The 18,569-nt window shown below is 39.7% G+C and overlaps 1 protein-coding gene across 1 annotated transcript in view; it reads right to left on the bottom strand.

The window, feature by feature from the left end:
- The window catches only part of LOC131189998 (testis-expressed protein 47-like), a 41,851-nt gene extending 25,275 nt beyond the window's left edge, over nucleotides 1-16,576 (bottom strand). The window contains exons 1-2 of the mRNA XM_058166754.1: nucleotides 16,377-16,576; nucleotides 414-486 (exon numbers count right to left, since the gene is read on the bottom strand). Coding sequence (XP_058022737.1) covers nucleotides 414-486; nucleotides 16,377-16,532 — 229 coding nt within the window. The 5' untranslated portion in view covers nucleotides 16,533-16,576. The remainder of the gene's footprint in view (nucleotides 1-413; nucleotides 487-16,376) is intronic.
- Between the last annotated feature and the right edge of the window lie 1,993 nt (nucleotides 16,577-18,569).

The raw sequence follows: 18,569 nt of genomic DNA, 5'->3' as shown, positions 1-18,569 counted from the left end.
CTGCTAGGTTGGCAGAAGCTGGGACAAGTAACAGGAGCTCACCCCGTTATGCAGCACTAGGGATTTGAACCACTGAACTGCTGACTTTTCTATCGACAAGCTCAGCATTTTAGCCACTGAGCCACCGCATCCCTAAAGGTGAGATATAACTAAACAAAACCAGGTCTGAGCTAGGCATCAATATTCTATAGGGAAAAAATGACTCCTGGGGCTATTTGTTGGATACTTCCTCTGCCCTACACTCATCCAAACAGTTTACATGAGTTTTGTGTATTTGAAGGACCTTTCAAGTCAGCTGTTGGCTTTCAGAAGCTCAGGATGTATTTATTAAACCAACCCATTCCATTCTAAAACTTTCTGACAATGATTTCAAAATGTTCTTGAAGAAAACAGTAGGAAGAATTTTTACTTACCGGCCAAATACCTTTTATCGGCCAGGTCTGGCGAGATCTTAGCCAGAAAGATCAGCCTGTGGAGGAGGGATTTCTAAAGGACAGAGAAAAAAGGGACCTATTATTTTTAAAAAATATATTGTTGACAGAATATATCAATCAAATCAAACCGTTATTATAGCCAAAGACCAGCAAAAGGAGGATGGGGTATAAAGAATTGAAAAGCATAAAAGATAAATCAGAATAAAAAATGACATACCAAAAGTAAGAAATATAAAAACAACAATCTAAAAGGAATTTTAAAAAGAATCTAAAAGCAAGGATAGGAACAATGGATGGGTGTAAAGACGCGTGGCAAACTAAATCCATAATAATACAAATCACTCTAAAATAACAAGCTACGTGCTCATTAAAACAGGTTTATGGCCCAAGTTGTTTTTGATGGATTTTAAGCACTGCTGTGCACAACCTGGTAACATTGTATGTTATAGCAGGGCTGATGTCTGAAAACAGCAGGGAAGTGTAAAATTGTCCTGTGCACCCTGAATATTTATGCAATAATGGTGTGATGAGACTACTATAAATGTCTCTATACTACAGATACTAGAGAAGTACACGTTCTGTTGTTTCTGCTTGTCCAAAGTCACAGGGGCATTGTCTCTCCACCCTCTTCCTGTGTTGGCCTTCAAGGACAGCTGAGGAGAGGGCATGACTTCAGGTTGGTTAGGAATTTCAAAGCTAGTTAAGTATGCTTTTGGGGAGCCAGAGTGTCTGTTGTGCTCAGTGGCAATAAGGGTTGGGGTCTAATTGGCATTCTTTGTATGTTACATGCTGTTTAATGAGTGCTTTGACTTGATTGTATCCCATGATAAATAGAAGACCTGGGTAGAAGCCGAAGGATGAAAATTTAGTTGTCATTATCTTTTTCTTCATATGGACTAAAAATCACCCCTCACAATTGGTGGGGCAAAGACTGGAAGGAGGCTAGTCTGAGCCAGTAGTAGAGTTTGGTCACGTCTAGCCCCTACTTCCATGAGGCTTGTCTCTAGTCTCAGGGGAGCATTAGAGATACATAGAATAGAATAGAATAGAATAGAATAGAATAGAATAGAATAGAATAGAATAGAATAGAATAGAATAGAATAGAATAGAATTTATTGGCCAAGTGTGATTGGACACACAAGGAATTTGTCTTGGTGCATATGCTCTCAGTGTACATAAAAGAAAAAATACCTTCAACAAGGTACAAAATTTACAACACAAATGATGGTCATAGGGTACAATTTAATCCTTAATGATAGCAACAAAAAGTTACAGTCATACAGTCATAAGTGGAAAGAGATTGGTGATGGAAACGATGAGAAGATTAATAGTAGTATAGATTTAGTAAATAATTTGACAGTGTTGAGGGAATTATTTGTTTAGCAGAGTGATGGCCTTTGGGAAAAAACTGTTCTTGTGTCTAGCTGTTCTGATGTGCAGTGCTCTATAGCGTCGTTTTGATGGTAGGAGTTGAAACAGTTTATGTCCAGGATGTGAGGGATCTGTAAATATTTTCATGGCCCTCTTCTTGATTAGTGCAGTATACAGGTCCTCAATGGAAGGCAGGTTGGTAGCAATTATTTTTTCTGCAGTTCTAATTATCCTCTGAAGTCTGTGTCTTTCTTGTTGGGTTGCAGAACCAAACCAGACAGTTATAGAGGTGCAAATGACAGACTCAATAATTCCTTTTTTGAGGAATCTAAGGATGGCAGATGAGCTTCTCTGTGTGTTTTTAGCAATGTAGACCCCATGGGGTTTCCTATTGTTGGCAGAATGTTAATCTATTCCCAGATATGTGAAACAGGAGACCTCAGTCTTCTGTCCATCTATGCTCCAGGATTGGTTCTTGGGTCTTTTGCCAAATGCCATGATTTTGGGTTTTTTCTCTTTTTTTAAAGTTTTTTTATTTTATAGACAAACATACATTTAAAACATCAGTAATTCCTTCCGTGTGACATCTTGGTGTCTTCTTCCTGGCTCCATCTTTTGTTGTTTCTTCTTTCCTCACTTCAATTTAAACTATTACCATTTTTCCACAAATACATTATTATCATTTTCTTACATATCCATTGCTTATCTGTACCTTTCTTCTAACTAATGGTAAAACCTATCCCATATCTTAAAATATTCTGAATCCTCTCTTTCTTTAATCATCAAAGTTAATCTGTTCATTTCTGCACAGTCTAACATTTTTCTAATGATTTCTCCTTCCAGGGGTATTTTCTCTGCTTTCCAATTTTGCTCAAAAACAATTCTTGCTGCTGTAATTACATGTATAATCAAATAGATATTTTCTTTACTGATTTTCTCTGGTAGAATCCCCAATAGGAACAGCTCCGGTTTTGAGTCAATGTGTTGTTGGGTCATTTTTTCTAACCAACCCTTTATTTTCTCCCAAAATAAGCGGATTGCAAAAAGAATTGGTGGCAATGTTCCAAAGCATTTATGATTCTATGACAAGGAATCACAGGGAGATAATGGATTTAATGAATAATATCAATGGGAAGCTGGAAAGTGCTTCACAATGGATAATGAATAATGACTAGAAAAAACCTAGAATATAGAGGAGATAATAGAAAGATCAGGGGAAAAAATAGAATGGACAAATCAACAAACAAAACAAGAAGATAAGAAGGAGAAAGTAATAAAAATTAATGAAGCAATTCAGGGAAAGTACATGCTAAAAGACCAAAAAATGATTTTGGACAAACATGAAAAGAAAATGGAGAGTTGGGCCTCTGGAGGCTTGGCTTCGAAAGATAGTAGAGATGGAAGAAATACTTACGTTAAACAGGAAAGATGTAGATAGAGAAGAAGACCCAAGGGAGGAATTTGGGAGGCAAGTCAAAAAACAAATAAGAATTGAAATATTAAAATGGGCAAGAGATGATGGATAGAGGAAATGTTTTGTAACACAAGATTGGCATTATTAGGAGCTAAAAGAGAGGCAGACACGAAAAATTATGCATATTTTTATATAATATATTAAAAGTAATAGTAATAGCTAGATATAAGGCTTAGATGTTGAAATATAGTGACACTATGTATGTTTTAATGATATTGCTATTGTTATTAGAGGATTAAAATGTTGAACAATTAAATAATGAAGGCCTATATTTTAACATAAATACATATAATAACATTAGTTTAGTTTAGTTTAGTTTAGTTTTATTAGATTTTTATACCGCCCTTCTCCCGAAGGACTCAGGGCGGTGTACAGCCGAACTAAAATACAGAGTATATACAATTAAAAGAAATTAAAAGAAACTATTAATAAATGGCCGATAATTTAAAAATTTAAAAAATTTACAAATGTTTAAAATCTCTAAAACCCCAATTTAAAATCACTATTTATGCCAGTCCTGCTTGAATAAATAAGTATGTTTTTAGCTCACGACGGAAGGTCCGAAGATCAGGAACTTGACGTAAGCCAGGGGGGAGTTCGTTCCAGAGCGTCGGTGCTCCCACAGAGAAGGCCCTACCCCTGGGAGCCGCCAGCCGACATTGTTTGGCGGACGGCACCCTGAGAAGGCCCTCTGTGAGAGCGTCTGGTCGATGGGAGGCATACGGTAACAGCAGGCGGTCTCGTAAGTACCGGGTACCTAAGCCATGGAGCGCTTTAAAGGTGGTAACCAGGATCTTGAAGCGCACCCGAAAGACCACAGGAAGCCAGTGCAAACTACGGAGCAGAGGTGTTACGTGGGAGCCTCGAGCGGCTCCCATTACCACTCGCGCAGCTGCATTCTGGACTAACTGCAGCCTCCGGGTGCACCTCAAGGGCAGCCCCATGTAGAGAGCATTGCAATAATCCAGCCGAGACGTAACCAGAGCGTGAGTGACCGTGCATAAGGCATCCCGGTCAAGGAAGGGACGCAACTGGTGAACCAAGCGAACTTGGTAAAAAGCCCTCCTGGTGACGGCTGCCAGATGTTCCTCAAAGGACAGCCGGCCATCCAGGAGGACGCCCAAGTTGCGAACCACCTCCTTTGGGGCCACTAACTCGCCCCCAACAGTTACAATTATATAAGTATGACTTAAATAACAAATAATATTAATATTATCGCTACTACTTGCATTTAAAGAAATGATACCCAGATCCCTCACTGTATTGATACTGATGTATATTTTTTTAGAAAAAAGACTGAGGCTGACAGGAGATAAATATTGTTGTTGTAAGCTGCCCAGAGTTGTTTTTTAAGATGAGTGGACACACAAATGTTTAAAATGAATGAAATAAAAAATAACTATATCAACCATGTAGCTTTTCATGCAGGGAAGAATAAAATTTTTACCTATTTAAAGACATTATGGCTACAAAATGGGCTCGGTAAAATATCTTAATAAATTTTATTATGAAGGTTTTTTTTTTTCAGGATTGGCTCAAAAAAGGCCAGCCTGAAGTAAGGTCAGGATGATACTAGTTTTTTCATATACAAAAACTGCCCATAATAGTGTTTCTCAACTTTTGGCCACTTTAGGAATTGAAGTCCACACAGCTTAAAGTTGCCAAGGTTGAGAAACACTGATCCAGAAGATGGGTGGATGCACAAATGTTGAAGATAAAATTTTATTTTAAATCATACTTCCACAATCCAATACAAATTTGAATAATAGGCTGGTGTAAAAAGAAGAGTAAGTAGGACCATGTTCAGAAAACATGCTTTCTTGGTCAATTAAAGATCTTTAAATTGCCTTTATGCAAAGATTTGGTTACCCTTTGTTTTTTTAAGCTTATTGCAACTTTTCAAACCCAGGTCTTCGGGTTTGTTTATGGTTCAATGTATTCTACATACCCAGAAAATGGCTCAATATAGGCAGTGAGTAAAACATGTTGAAAATAGCTGACCGTATATTCAGACATCTTCCCATTGCTTGGCAACTGTCTTACTCTGTCAAATGATAGGGATAGTTTATGACAAATTGCATTTTTGAACCTATGACAAGAATAAATGTATTTGTTTTCCTTATCGTGTTTTCTAACTAAAATAAATAAACAGCAAGAAGCAAATAAACAGCAAGAAGCTCATTTGTTTGGAAAGAAGGCTGCTCTGAATGTTTCTCTGATCCTTCATTTGATAAAAGCCTTGCTTTATACCTTGTGATAATTAATGCTCATTTCTTCTTTAAAGAAGATGTAATGTACATATCCTACTTGAGCTTCTTCTTTGAAAAAAAAATGTGTGTTGTGCTAGACATCCTGTCTTCTTATGTGTCTAACCTTAAAGAAACATTTTAGCTCATTGTTCATGCAAGAGCTGGCTGAAAGGCTACTCTACTTGTATCTATTTTATGTATTCAATTCATGCTTATAATTATATAAATTACCTAATACGCTCTTGACAAATAAATAAAAAGTATGAAACCCTTTTTTTTATATAGTCTCCTGCCATTAAAACAGAACTTGCCAACATCAAATCCTTTCTACCTTGGCAGTATTTAATGCAAGAACTATACTAGCCCTATCAAAAGAGTATGAAATTATAACCATTTATCAAGCATGCTGGGGGTTTTTATTTAAAGAATTTGACAGATCCTATCCATGGTTACTAAAGATGTTACAGTAGCTTATTCTCAAATAAGAATAGATAAGATTCTATGTATGTATTATGATCCTTAATATTGAATGACAAAGCTGTTGATTCCATTGGTTCAGGACAAGGATAAGCAACTTTTTCCAGCTGATGGAGATATTTGGAAAGTTGACACACACAAAAAGGAGTGCTGCAACTGAACATAGCTACCCATTCAAAGAACAATTTTTGAAAAAAACAAACCATAAGAGGGTTGAGATGGTTCTCCTAAAAGCTCCTCTAATGTATCCCAAAATCAGTCCCTTGCTTCCTTTTGCCTTTTGATTTTCAAGCAAATAACTATTTCAAACAAATCTCTAAATTATGAGTATTGTCATTTATATTTTTTATGAACGCCTACTGGCCCCATTTCATGTCTAGAGTTATTTATATACCAGTCAGTAAACATGATGACAGAGGGAAGTGCATTATGTGTTGGTTTACTTCAAAGACCTCCTTGTTGGTAGGAAGACAGCAACAATATATTGGCTTGCAAGGTATTCTCCAAAGCAGAGAACTTAGTTTGCAATGGATCTAAGCATTCTTGGGGTAAAACTAGGTTTTGTTACCCTTGTAGTATACTAAGCAAAGTCCATCATGATTGATGGACACTGTCTTTACTATTAGCAGAGCATGTTCCAAGTGGCAAGGGTATCATTAAAGCTACTTATTAAAGCTAGTTAGGTGACCAAAGTCATAAGCAACACAGATCAGCATCTATGGATCCACATGGTGATGGCCGTGGCAAATGGAAGGTTGTGACTTGGAATGGAAGGGAATAGGTAGCAAAAACAGGAATTAACAATGAAATGAAAGAAAAAAATAGATATCTTGTATATTTGGGAATCCAAGAGAAAGGAGAAAAACATAACAGATGTGAATGGAGATGGTTTGATCCTGAGCAGAGGAGGTAATGAATACATACAAGGAAATGAAGATATAGGTTTAGTTATGAATGAAGGAGTTGATATGAATGTTGGAAAGCATGAATTGGTACGTTCTAGATTGTTGTGACAATGTACAAAGTAGGAATTCAAAGGATGTTGACCGTTGCATGCTACATCCTAATAAATAGTAATAGTAGAAGGGTTATGAGTAAATATGGAGGAAATTGTGCAACAGTCAATATGGATGTAATATCCATATTGGGAATGGATTGGGAAGCTGGCTGTTAGGAGACATGAAGAATTGTTTATTATGAATATTAAGAAAATTAGTAAAAGTTATAAGGATGAAGATGAGAGGTTCTGCATATGAAAAGTAACACTTTTTAATATGCTCAGGAGAGCATCTGTTTTTTTGGGGGGGATGAACATAGAATAAAATAAATGAAAGAAAGAAACTAGACTGGAGGTAGAACAACTGCAAGGAGAGAAAATATGTCTGTGTGGGAAAGTATTAAAAGATATATTAAACTCTCAATGACACAGGAATGGAAAATGTCAAAAAAGAGAATTTGGAAATTGCTTGGGAGAGACTGAAAAGAGTTATAGAGTGCCAGAGGTGTGTGTAGAGTTAAACTAATGGGAAGCACGACAAATGATATTAGATGGAACAATAAAGTGAAAAATGGTTGTAGATTAGAAAAAATGCATTAAAATGCTGGAGAAAAACAAACTTAAGAGTAAAGTAATGAATGGAAGAAAAAAGAATAGTTACAATGAGCAAGGAACAGTTAAGAGTAATAGAGGAAAATTGCAGAACAATTTAAATGGAAATAAACAATTTGGAGATGGGTAAAGAACTAAAAGAGAAGCCTCCAGCAAAGTGAATGGAATTAAAAATAAAATTATCTTTGAGGTGAAACCAAATTGAAGGAATGTTAGGAAGAGTTTAAATATTTCTGTGGAAATGATATGATAAGTCAAACAGCAAAAGGGAAACCAATGCTATAAATGGTAGGGTCCAAGAAAAAATAATGATGAAAAGGAAGTCATAACTTAGATGAGAATATTGAAAAACGGTAACACTGCAGGGTAGATGGCACAACTGGGAGAATAGAATAGGAATGTAGTTTGCTTTTGAATTAGCTATGGGATCTGGTGAAAGTGTATGTGAAAACTAGATTTATTCTTGTGCCTAATGATTGGAAGACTGCTGTCATCATTTCTTTTTATAAAGGGAAAGTTAGCCAACAGTGAAATGTGGAATTTTTAGCCGGGTGAGTTAAGTGTGCTGGGAAGATCTGATCAAAAAGGTAGAAAGAGGAAGTACAATATGGCTTTATGCCAGGCAGGATGCGCTCAGAGTAACATTTTGCTCTGCAAAATATGGCAAAGTTTATAGAACCTTTGTTGATTTAGAGAAAATCTGTAATAAGGAGAGTACCGTAGGCTTGAATTATGAAATGCTTTGTTTGACTGGAGCACTGAAGAATGGTAGCTGAATGTGGTCAGAATGATACATGATGAAAGTGAGGCATGCATGAGAGTTATAACCTTTCCTGAGTTGGCTATCATATGTATGGACAATTATATAAGGGATAGGTGTGTTGCATCTTGGTGTGTGTGTGTGGTGTGTGTGTGTATGAATGTGTTAAACTTTGTAGAACAATGGGGGGGGGAATTAAGACATACAATGGCTGTCTGCATTGGCCTCTGACATGCACAGTTGTTGTGTCTCGCCCAATCTCACCACAGCCGGGGCCTGCTTATCTGCTTCCGAACACTGAAGAATGTCCTAGTATGCCTCCCGGCCCCAGCCCTGGCTCCATGCCCGGGCAAATGGAGCAACTAGACCCCTCCCCCTCCCCCACAACATGTGAGCCTGAGGGAGGTTTATTACCAACAGCTGCCGACTGGAGTGACCCTCGCTTCAGAAGAATTGATAGGCGGAGGCATCAGAAGGAAGGGAGGGGCAGGCCTGGATAAGTGCTGAGTCATGGAGCCACACCCCATGGCCTATATAAAGGATCTGCTTTCTGGCAGTCTCTGAGTCAGGCAAAGTCGAACATATCTTGCTGAAGTCACTTTCTGGTCTCCTGCCTGCCTTGAGGACTTTGCTAGGACTTTGGCAGAGCTGCAGAGGCACGCCTGATTCGGATTTCCCTGACCCGGCCGTCAGCGGAGGAGTGGGACACGACAACAGTTTTGAATTGGCTTCTTTGATCAGGTTGTGGGTTTCCATATTTTTTCTTCTTCTCTCATATCCTTTAATTTGCAAGACCGTGCTGAGGATTTTGGACAATATCTGCACGATAAAATCGCTCAGATTCAGGATGGGCTAGACACAGATTGGGTAGTCTCAGATGGGATGATGGAGGCGGTTCTTGAGGCTGTCATCTGGGAGGAGTTTGACACTGTGGCTCCCGATGACATGGACAGGATACTGAGGAGGCTGAATGCAACCACATGTTTATTGGACCCGTGTCCCTCCTGGCTGGTACTGGCCACACAGGAGGTTACACGAGGCTGGCTCCAGGGAATTGTTAATGCTTCTCTGAGAGAGGGTGTCTTCCCTACAGCCTTGAAGGAGGCTGTGGTGAGACCACTCCTCAAGAAGCCCTCCCTGGATCCAGCTGTTTTATCGAACTACCCTCCAGTCTCCAACCTTCGTTTTGTGGCAAAGGTTGTTGAGAGTGTGGTAGCGCATCAGCTCCCTCAGTACCTGGATGAAACTGTCTATCTGGACCTGTTCCAGTCCGGCTTCCGGCCTGGGTACAGCACTGAAACGGCTTTGGTCGCGTTGGTGGATGATCTCTGGAGGGCCAGGGACAGAGGCTGTTCTTCTGTCCTGGTCCTATTAGATCTTTCAGCAGCTTTTGATACCATCGACCATGGTATCTTGCTGCAGCGGCTAGGGGGGCTGGGAGTGGGGGGCACCGTTTTTCGGTGGTTCTCCTCCTTCCTCTCTGACCGGTCACAGACGGTGTTGGCAGGGGGGCAGAGATCAACCGCGAGGCACCTCTTATGTGGGGTGCCCCAGGGGTCGGTTCTCTCGCCTCTCCTGTTCAATATCTATATGAAGCCGCTGGGCGAGATCATTTGTGGTTTTGGGGTGCGATGTTATCTGTATGCTGATGATACGCAGTTGTACATTTCCACTCCCAACCACCCCAGCGAAGCCGTTGAGGTGATGCCCCGTTGTCTGGAGGCCATGCGGGTCTGGATGGGGAAAAACAGGCTTCGACTCAACCCCGCCAAGACTGAGTGGCTGTAGATGCCGGCGTCCCAGTATAATCAGCTGAGGCCATCGCTGTCTGTGGGGGACGAGTCATTGGCCCCCACAGAGAAGGTTCACAATCTGGGCATCCTTCTGGATGCACAACTGTCATTGGAAGATCATTTGACGGCCGTCACCAGAGGAGCTTTTTACCAGGTCCGCCTGATACACCAGTTGCGTCCCTTCTTGCACCGGGATTCCTTGTGCACAGTCACTCACACCCTCGTCACTTCTCGTCTGGACTATTGCAATGCTCTCTACATGGGGCTTCCCTTGAAGAGCACCCGAAGACTCCAATTAGTTCAGCATGCGGCCACACGGGTGATACAGGGAGCGACTCGTTGCTCCCATATAACACCTCTCCTGCGCAGGCTGCACTGGCTTCCGGTGGTCTTTCGGGTGCAATTCAAGTGTTAGTTACAACCTTCAAAGCGCTCCATGGCATAGGACCGGGTTACTTACGGGACCGCCTGCTGCTACCGGCGACCTCCCATCGACCAGTGAGCTCCCATAGGGAGATTCTCCTCAGGGTGCCATCGGCCAGTCAATGTCGGCTGGTGGCACCCAGGGGGAGGACCTTTTCTGTGGGGGCACCAACCCTCTGGAACAAGTTACCGCCAGGTATCCGTCAACTCCCTGATCTTCGGACCTTTCGACGCGAGCTGAAAACATTTTTGTTTCACCGTGCAGGACTGGCCTAGTGGGGTTTTAATAAGGGGTTTTATTGGTCTTAAGTTCTTCAACCAACTCTAAATTTTCCTTTTAAACTGGTCTTAAAAATTGTACTAACTGTCTTTACTTTGGCTGTAAACCGCCCTGAGTCCTTTGGGAGAAGGGCGGTCTAGAAATTGAAACAAAAATAAATAAATAAATAAATAAATAAATAAATAAATAAATAAATAAATAAAGCCTGTAAAGATGAAGTGAGGAAAGCTAAGGCTCACAATGAACAAAGGCTAGCAACAAAAGTAAAAAATAACAAAAAAAGCTTCTTCCAACATGTTAAAAACAAGAAAAAAGTCAAGGAAACAATTGGCCCATTGCTGGGAGAAAGTGGCAAGAAGATGACAAACAACAGGGAGAAAGCAGATCTACTTAACTCATATTTTGCATCTGTCTTTACACAAAAGGAAAAAACAATCCAACCTATCAAAAACAGCACTACAAAAAACAGATTAGAAACACAAGTTAAAATAGGGAAGAAAATGGTAAGTGAACACCTGTCTACCCTAGACGAGTTCAAATCACCAGGACCGGATGGATTACACCCCAAGGTTCTGAAGGAACTGGCAGACGTGATCTCAGAACCACTGAACTATATCTTTCAAAGATCCTGGAGCACAGGGAGCTGCCAGAGGACTGGAAAAGAGCTGATGTAGTTCCCATCTTCAAAAAGGAAAAACAGATCCAGGAAACTACAGACCTATCAGTCTGACCTCAATACCGGGGAAGATTCTGGAAAAGATAATCAAGCAACGAATCACCGAACACCTAGAAGCAAACAAAGTAATAACCAAAAGCCAACATGGGTTTGTCAAAAACAGATCATGCCAGACTAATCTTATCGCATTCTTTGACAAAATGACAAAATTAGTAGACCAGAGGAATGCTGTTGATATAATTTACTTGGACTTCAGTAAAGCATTTGATAAAGTAGACCATAATCTACTACTAGATAAAGTAGAAAAATGTGGGTTAGACAGCACCACCACCAGATGGATTCGTAACTGGCTGACCAACCGCACTCAACGTGTAGTCCTCAACGGAACTACATCCACATGGAGTATGCAGTGGAGTACCCCAAGGCTCTGTTTTAGGCCCAGTACTCTTCAACATCTTCATCAATGACTTGGACGAGGGGATAGATGGGGAACTCATCAAATTTGCAGATGACACCAAGCTGGCAGGAATAGCCAACACTCCAGAAGATAGGCTCAAGATACAGAAAGATCTTGACAGACTTGAACATTGGGCTATCTAACAAAATGAAATTCAACAGTGAAAAAGTAAGGTTCTACATTTAGGCCAAAAACAAAATGCACCAGTACCGTATATGTGGTACCTTGCTCAATAGTAGTACCTGTGAGAGGGATCTTGGAGTCCTAGTGGATAACCATTTAGATATGAGCCAGCAGTGTGCAGCAGCTGTTAAAAAAGCCAACACAGTTCTGGGCTGCATAAACAGAGGGATAGAATCAAGATCACGTGAAGTGCTAGTACCACTTTATAATGCCTTGGTAAGGCCACACTTGGAATATTGCATCCAGTTTTGGTCGCCACGATGTAAAAAAGATGTTGAGACTCTAGAAAGAGTGCAGAGAAGAGCAACAAAGATGATTAGGGGACTGGAGGATAAAACATATGAAGAACGGTTGCAGGAACTGGGTATGTCTAGTTTAACAAAAAGAAGGACTAGGGGAGACATGATAGCTGTGTTCCAATATCTCAGGGGCTGCCACAAAGAAGAGGGAGTCGGGCTGTTCTCCAAAGCACCTGAGGGTAGAACAAGAAGCAATAGGTGGAAACTAATCAAAGAAAGAAGCAACTTAGAACTAAGGAGAAATTTCCTGACAGTTAGAACAATTAATAAGTGGAACGACTTGCCTTCAGAAGTTGTGAATGCTCCAACACTGGAAATTTTTAAGAAAATGTTGGATAACCATCTGACTGAGATGGTGTAGGGTTTCCTGCCTGGGCAGGGGGTTGGACTAGAAGGCCTCCAAGGTCCCTTCCAACTCTGATGTTATGTTATGTTATGTTATGTTATGTTATGTTATGTTATGTTATGTTATGTAATAAATAAATAAATAAATAAATAAATAAATAAATAAATAAATAAATAAATAAATAAATAAATAATATAGCAATAGCTGGCATAATTCTCAAGATCAAAATACTAAAGACTGGAGGAAGCCTTATCTAGCAGACTTTGCCCTCCAAATAATTGGCAACTGAAGAAGAGAATGTTGCTATCTGAACATCTATTTTGGTCACTCTGTTGCCATAAATAAGTGTCTTTTGTGAATCAGAATTTAATTGATTATTGGAATCTGAAATATTGATTAATAGCAAGCTAAAAACCCACAATTCATAGAGATTTCGTATTGCATATTATTGTTTAGCATCATACTGACTTCAAAATGCTGTACATTGAGAAATGTAGTACGAGATTTCCCAGCTATGAGGATCAGTGGGTAAATTGGAACTTTGGAAACCATATTACGCCATTGCCACAATCTTAATTGCTAGGGTGGATATAACCAGTTACAAAACACTCCTATAGTAGAATAGATTTTTTTTTTTATTGGCCAAGTGTGATTGGACACACAAGGAATTCATCTTGGTGCATATGCTCTCAGTGTACATAAAAGAAAAGATACGTTCATCAAGAAGGCAGACAAAGCAGTGGCCCATTCCTCAATAGGTAGCTGGATAGATAATCTGGAAAGTGACACAGATACATATTTACTTGTGAAGATAGTGTTTAGGAGCCAAAATGTAGTTGCATATATCTGTCGGTAAGGCTTACTTTTCTCTTGGTTATTTTCAGCAAGCGAGTATGAAGACCTAGCAATGGTTTCTATGTTATTCTTTACCCACCAGCCTCTGAATGAACAGCTGCAATATGATATGTCTTCTGCCCATTCACTGTAAAAGATGTCATTAAAACTTGGGATCACCACCTTTTATGTAGCCTGGAAAAGAGGGATGAAGAAAGAACTATAATGTCCAAGTAAATGGCAGTTCCCTCTGAGCCTAACCTCAACCTCATATTCCCAAAGTAGAATGACAGAAGTTGTTATGCAGCTCCATTTTTCATCAAGGCATTGGCCACTGCATTGTATGACCTTTGTATGCTATGAGGAGATGAGGAAAGAGTAACTTTTCTCAATAAAGGATCCCTCTTCATTTTATAATTGAAAATGAGTAGATCTCTAGGTGGGGTTGCCCTGAGATAATGCCTATGATCTGGCAAAGGGACAATGGATAGTAAAGATCATCCTATTCTATATCACAAAGAAAACAGAACCTCAGCTAAGTGCTCATATTGAAATCTGACTTCTCAAAAAAGGGTGCACAAAAAACTTCTGTATTAAGTTTTGCCATCTTTTAGTAGTGGACCAGGGGAAAAAACAGCCCCTTTTTCTGGGTGAAGGGAGAAGGAATAATGTTTCCATGAATCTTTTGCACCTGCAGATAGGCAGTCAGTTCTCCTCTCAATACAGAGCAAGACCAAAGGAGAGGACCTTTCTCTTCTCCTTTTATGTAGTGGGAAAAGGAAGGGTATCATTTCCCTAAAGCATCATTCCAGGGCATTGTTCATTCTGCCAGAAGGTGGAGGGAGTGGACAAACTGAGTCCAAAGAGTCACCACCATATTACTCTACATTTGATAACTGTGGGCTTCTGGGAGTGGTATGTAAAACTGAAGAGAACTCTGTAAAAGTGATGCATGTTACTGCAGCAAAGATCAGTGAAGACGGGTCCCTTGGAACCTCATAAGGAAAGAATGAAAAATAGCCCACATGATCTCCAGTCATCTGCTCCTCATGAGGAAACTGCAGGACAGTGGTTTTCCAATGCCAGGAAACTACAGGATTAACCACCTTGCATCTCCAACAGAGGCTTTTAAAGAACACTAAGTTTACAACCACACTTTCTAATCACTTTTTGAAATTGTTCATTACCTACTTCTAAGCTATTAGGCAGCTTGAAGTTTGAAAACACCAGGTTGCTTTCAATCCTTAGTGGGGGAAAACCATTTGAATCATAAGCTTAAGAATTTAAAGAATCTGAAGCAAACAGCAAAACTGTAAATAAGATTTTGATTGTAGAAAGCTGTAAATGCACTAACCGTACAAAGAAAGTTGGAGAACTGAAAGTTTTACAATAAGAGTTGGTAATTGATTATAAAGTACAATGTGCTTCTCATGGGAAATATATCCAGATATGACATAAACAAGCAATTTCATGATTACAAAAACGTAGAGGGACAAAACATTGTAGGTAGAGGAAAGATATACAGACCTGTAAAATAATGCAAAATGCTATGACAGAAAAAGTATTGGGAGACTTTTGAAGAATGGAATCAGAAAATAGTAGCCACAATATCAACAATGGCAGTAATAATGTCTGGCTATATTCTATGGCTAGATTATGACCAAAATATGTTATTGGAGAAACAATGAATGTAAAACTAATTGTATCTGTCATGATAGAGATGACAGTGAAAGTGGCTTTGCAACTGTCAGGACAAATGAATGGCTTAGAAAAAGATTCTTCACTGGATCCAGAAACAAAATAAGCTGAGGTTTTAAATTTTAAAAGGGAAATACAACTGGCAAATCAAAAGAATGACCTGGATAGGCTTTTTCCCTTTGCCTTTCCAAAAAGAGCTTGCTAACGTCTTGAAGAACTTTGTGTGATGAGACAAAAGAGAAATGAAGAAAAATCAAATCCAATGACGATATTTGTATAAAATAAAGATTAGTACTGCTAGAAGGAAAAGACCATAACATTGGTTTATTTGATCAAAGTTAAACAAGGTATATTCTTACTTCCAACAACACTTCATGGACTTTCTGCTGACACCAGGACTGAAAAGGTGTTTTATATATTTGTTTATAGATAAAAGATGGAACATGGGATGAAGAGATAAATGCTGGTAACTTCAGAAAAAGAGTTACTAGAACCGTGGTGGCACAGTGGTTAGAATGCAATATTGCAGGCTAACTCTGGCCACAGCCTGGAGTTCAATCCTGATGGGGCTCAAGCTTTCCATGCTTCCAAAGTTGGTAAAAGGAAGAGCCAGATTGTTGGGGGCAATAAGCTGACTCTGTGAACCACTTAAGAGAGGCCTGTGACGCACTGTAAAGGAGTATATAAGGTAACATACTATTGCTATTGCTACTACATTGTTTATATACTTTTCTTTCTTATATTTTCTTTCTTTTTGCACGTTTTACTCCTATTTTCTTTAAGTTTAGTTTGCATTAGATTTTGCTATTATACTCAATGAAATGAATGAAATTGGAGAATTACCTTTGATAACTGCATTCAAAAGCATGCAGATTTAACCCTCATCAGTTCTATATTTCCTGCAGATGCGTTAATCCTTCCGATTTCCCCTCCTCTTCACTGTGAATGCCTTGCACAAACCCCTCCTTCTCCATTCCTTTTAAAGCAATAGCATCCTGCCCTAGAATACTTACAGTATCCTCTGCGCCATGAAGGACTCTATCCAGGAGGAGCCGGTTGAGAAAACTGGTCCTCTCCTCTTCATTTGGTGATTCATCCCGTTTCCCCCACATTTCAGTGCCTTTGTTATGCTTTCCCAGAGCTAAAGTGCCTGCATTAAATCTCAACATTGTGACCTGGCTTCTACAAAACCAGATTCTAAAAGGCAACAGCCTATGGCACAATAATGGCACAATTGCCCACTGTATTAATTGTGAGGCAGGCAGAGTTCTGGGCATACAAAGCAGTGTGTTGTTGAAGTATGGTTTTAGTGGCTTAGAAGCAGTACCAGGCATGCTCAGTTGGCTCTCTGACTGTATTGTCTTTTGGCATTAGCTTAGCTAGATGGGGCAGCTGTTGCTCTGGCAACATTTGACATATAATACAAAAACCCAGCTCTAGTTTTACCAGTTCAAAACAGGTAAGGCAAGAGTTATATTTTCATTTATTTACTTTGCACATTTCTGAACACCCCACCCTCCTCCCTCAGAGGGGGACTCTGGGCGGTGCACAATAAAATGTTAAAATATAAAACAGTGTGTATAAAAAAATAAAAATTTTAAGAGGAGGCCAGGGATTAAAATTAGTTAAAAGGCGAAGGGAGGATTTTCAGGGGATCTATTCAGAGATGCAATGTGGACTGTTGGCATAGATCCAACCAAGTTTGGGCTTCTGGTAAGAGTTAGTTTAGCAGGCAGGGAGATTTTATTTATCATCTCCTAAGAGTTAAATCCAACGCACACAGGGTGACATTGAGTAGCTGTAAACCATTTTGATGTTGGTTACTCTGAAGTCATGGCTCTCCAATGAAGTCACATAGAACATCTTTTTGCCTTCTTTTCTTCCTGGCTAGGGAAAACCCAACGGAAAAGCTCCTGCATGCATCCAAACAGTAAACTGACCTTTTCTCCACTTTTGTTCAGCCACTTAAAATGTTTTTTTATTAAGGATTTGGATGAAAAGATGAGGGGAATGAATAGTATCAAATCTGCAGATACGCAAAACCGATGAAAATACCCAAAGGTTACAGAGCTTAGAGCAATAGCCTCTAAATAACAATGTCATTTAACAGTGACCAATTGCAATTTTTCATTTAGAAAACATATAGGCTAGAAATACGTGTTTGGGAATAGAACACACGAAGAATTATTGGAGTGCTAGTGCAAGCTAAATATGAGTGCATTATGAAATGGGGCTTCAGGGGGGGAAAAAGGCATTATGTCTTTTTCGGCTGCACTGTTGTTAATAGTTTCAAAATCACAGGAAACAAGACTTCCATTTATTCTGAGTAGATTTGGAACAACTTTATCTAGCAATACTGAGTCAGCTAATTCCTCCTAGGACTGTAGCACCGTACATCTCAAAGGCAATAAAGTGGAAAAGGCTCCAGATATCTCCAGTCACAGCTAGGAAGAGGCAAAAAAAAAAGTTATTCTAATAAAACAAAGATGTCCCATTTCTCAGTTTCACTTGTCGATTTGTTTGGAACCAGGTTACCCTAAAGCAGGGGTGTCAAACTCGCATCACCACGGTGGCATCACGTGACACATCGGGACTTTTTCCCCATTCACTAAACCGGGTGTGGGCGTAGCGAGCACATGATGCATCCGGCCCTTGGGCCATGAGCTTGACAGCCCAGTTCTAAAGGGATAAGTGTAATTAAGGCCAAATAAATATGGATGATTCCCGCCTACTCTGGGGCAGGTTTCAAATGCTCCTCATGAGTTGTGATACTTGTCTTCAGTCCCCTTTGCCAGTGTGCATGGATCCCTCCTCAGGGCTTCTCCCTCCATTTCCATACCGTCCTTCATAGTTGTAACATTAACATGTATTTATTTTTTAACAAGGGGCTTCTAGGAGTCCTCTCTAGAATACTCCTGGGGAGGCTGATACAGAAGATAAAACATTTGGACAGGAATGAGGTCCTTAAACTGCCCTTTCAATTTAAGGTATTTGTATTTGCGTATTGCCATTTACTTCATACGACAGTCTCCAATTAAAAAGAATTATTGGATGAAAAAGACATGCGTGCATATTTTCTTGAGCGCGTACAAATGCTCTGAATGGGCCTACTTTGGAGATCCCTTGCCTATCTTATGCAAAATGATTCTCTGGATAAAGAGAAATTGACCCTTCAAGAACTGGACCTTGGACTTCCGGTTTTGGCT

The sequence above is a fragment of the Ahaetulla prasina genome, chromosome 2, assembly GCF_028640845.1.
Source record: "Ahaetulla prasina isolate Xishuangbanna chromosome 2, ASM2864084v1, whole genome shotgun sequence".
Lineage (NCBI taxonomy): Eukaryota > Metazoa > Chordata > Lepidosauria > Squamata > Colubridae > Ahaetulla > Ahaetulla prasina.
The sequence above is the reverse complement of the archived record's forward strand: the minus strand, read 5'-3'. Positions and strand labels throughout refer to the sequence as shown.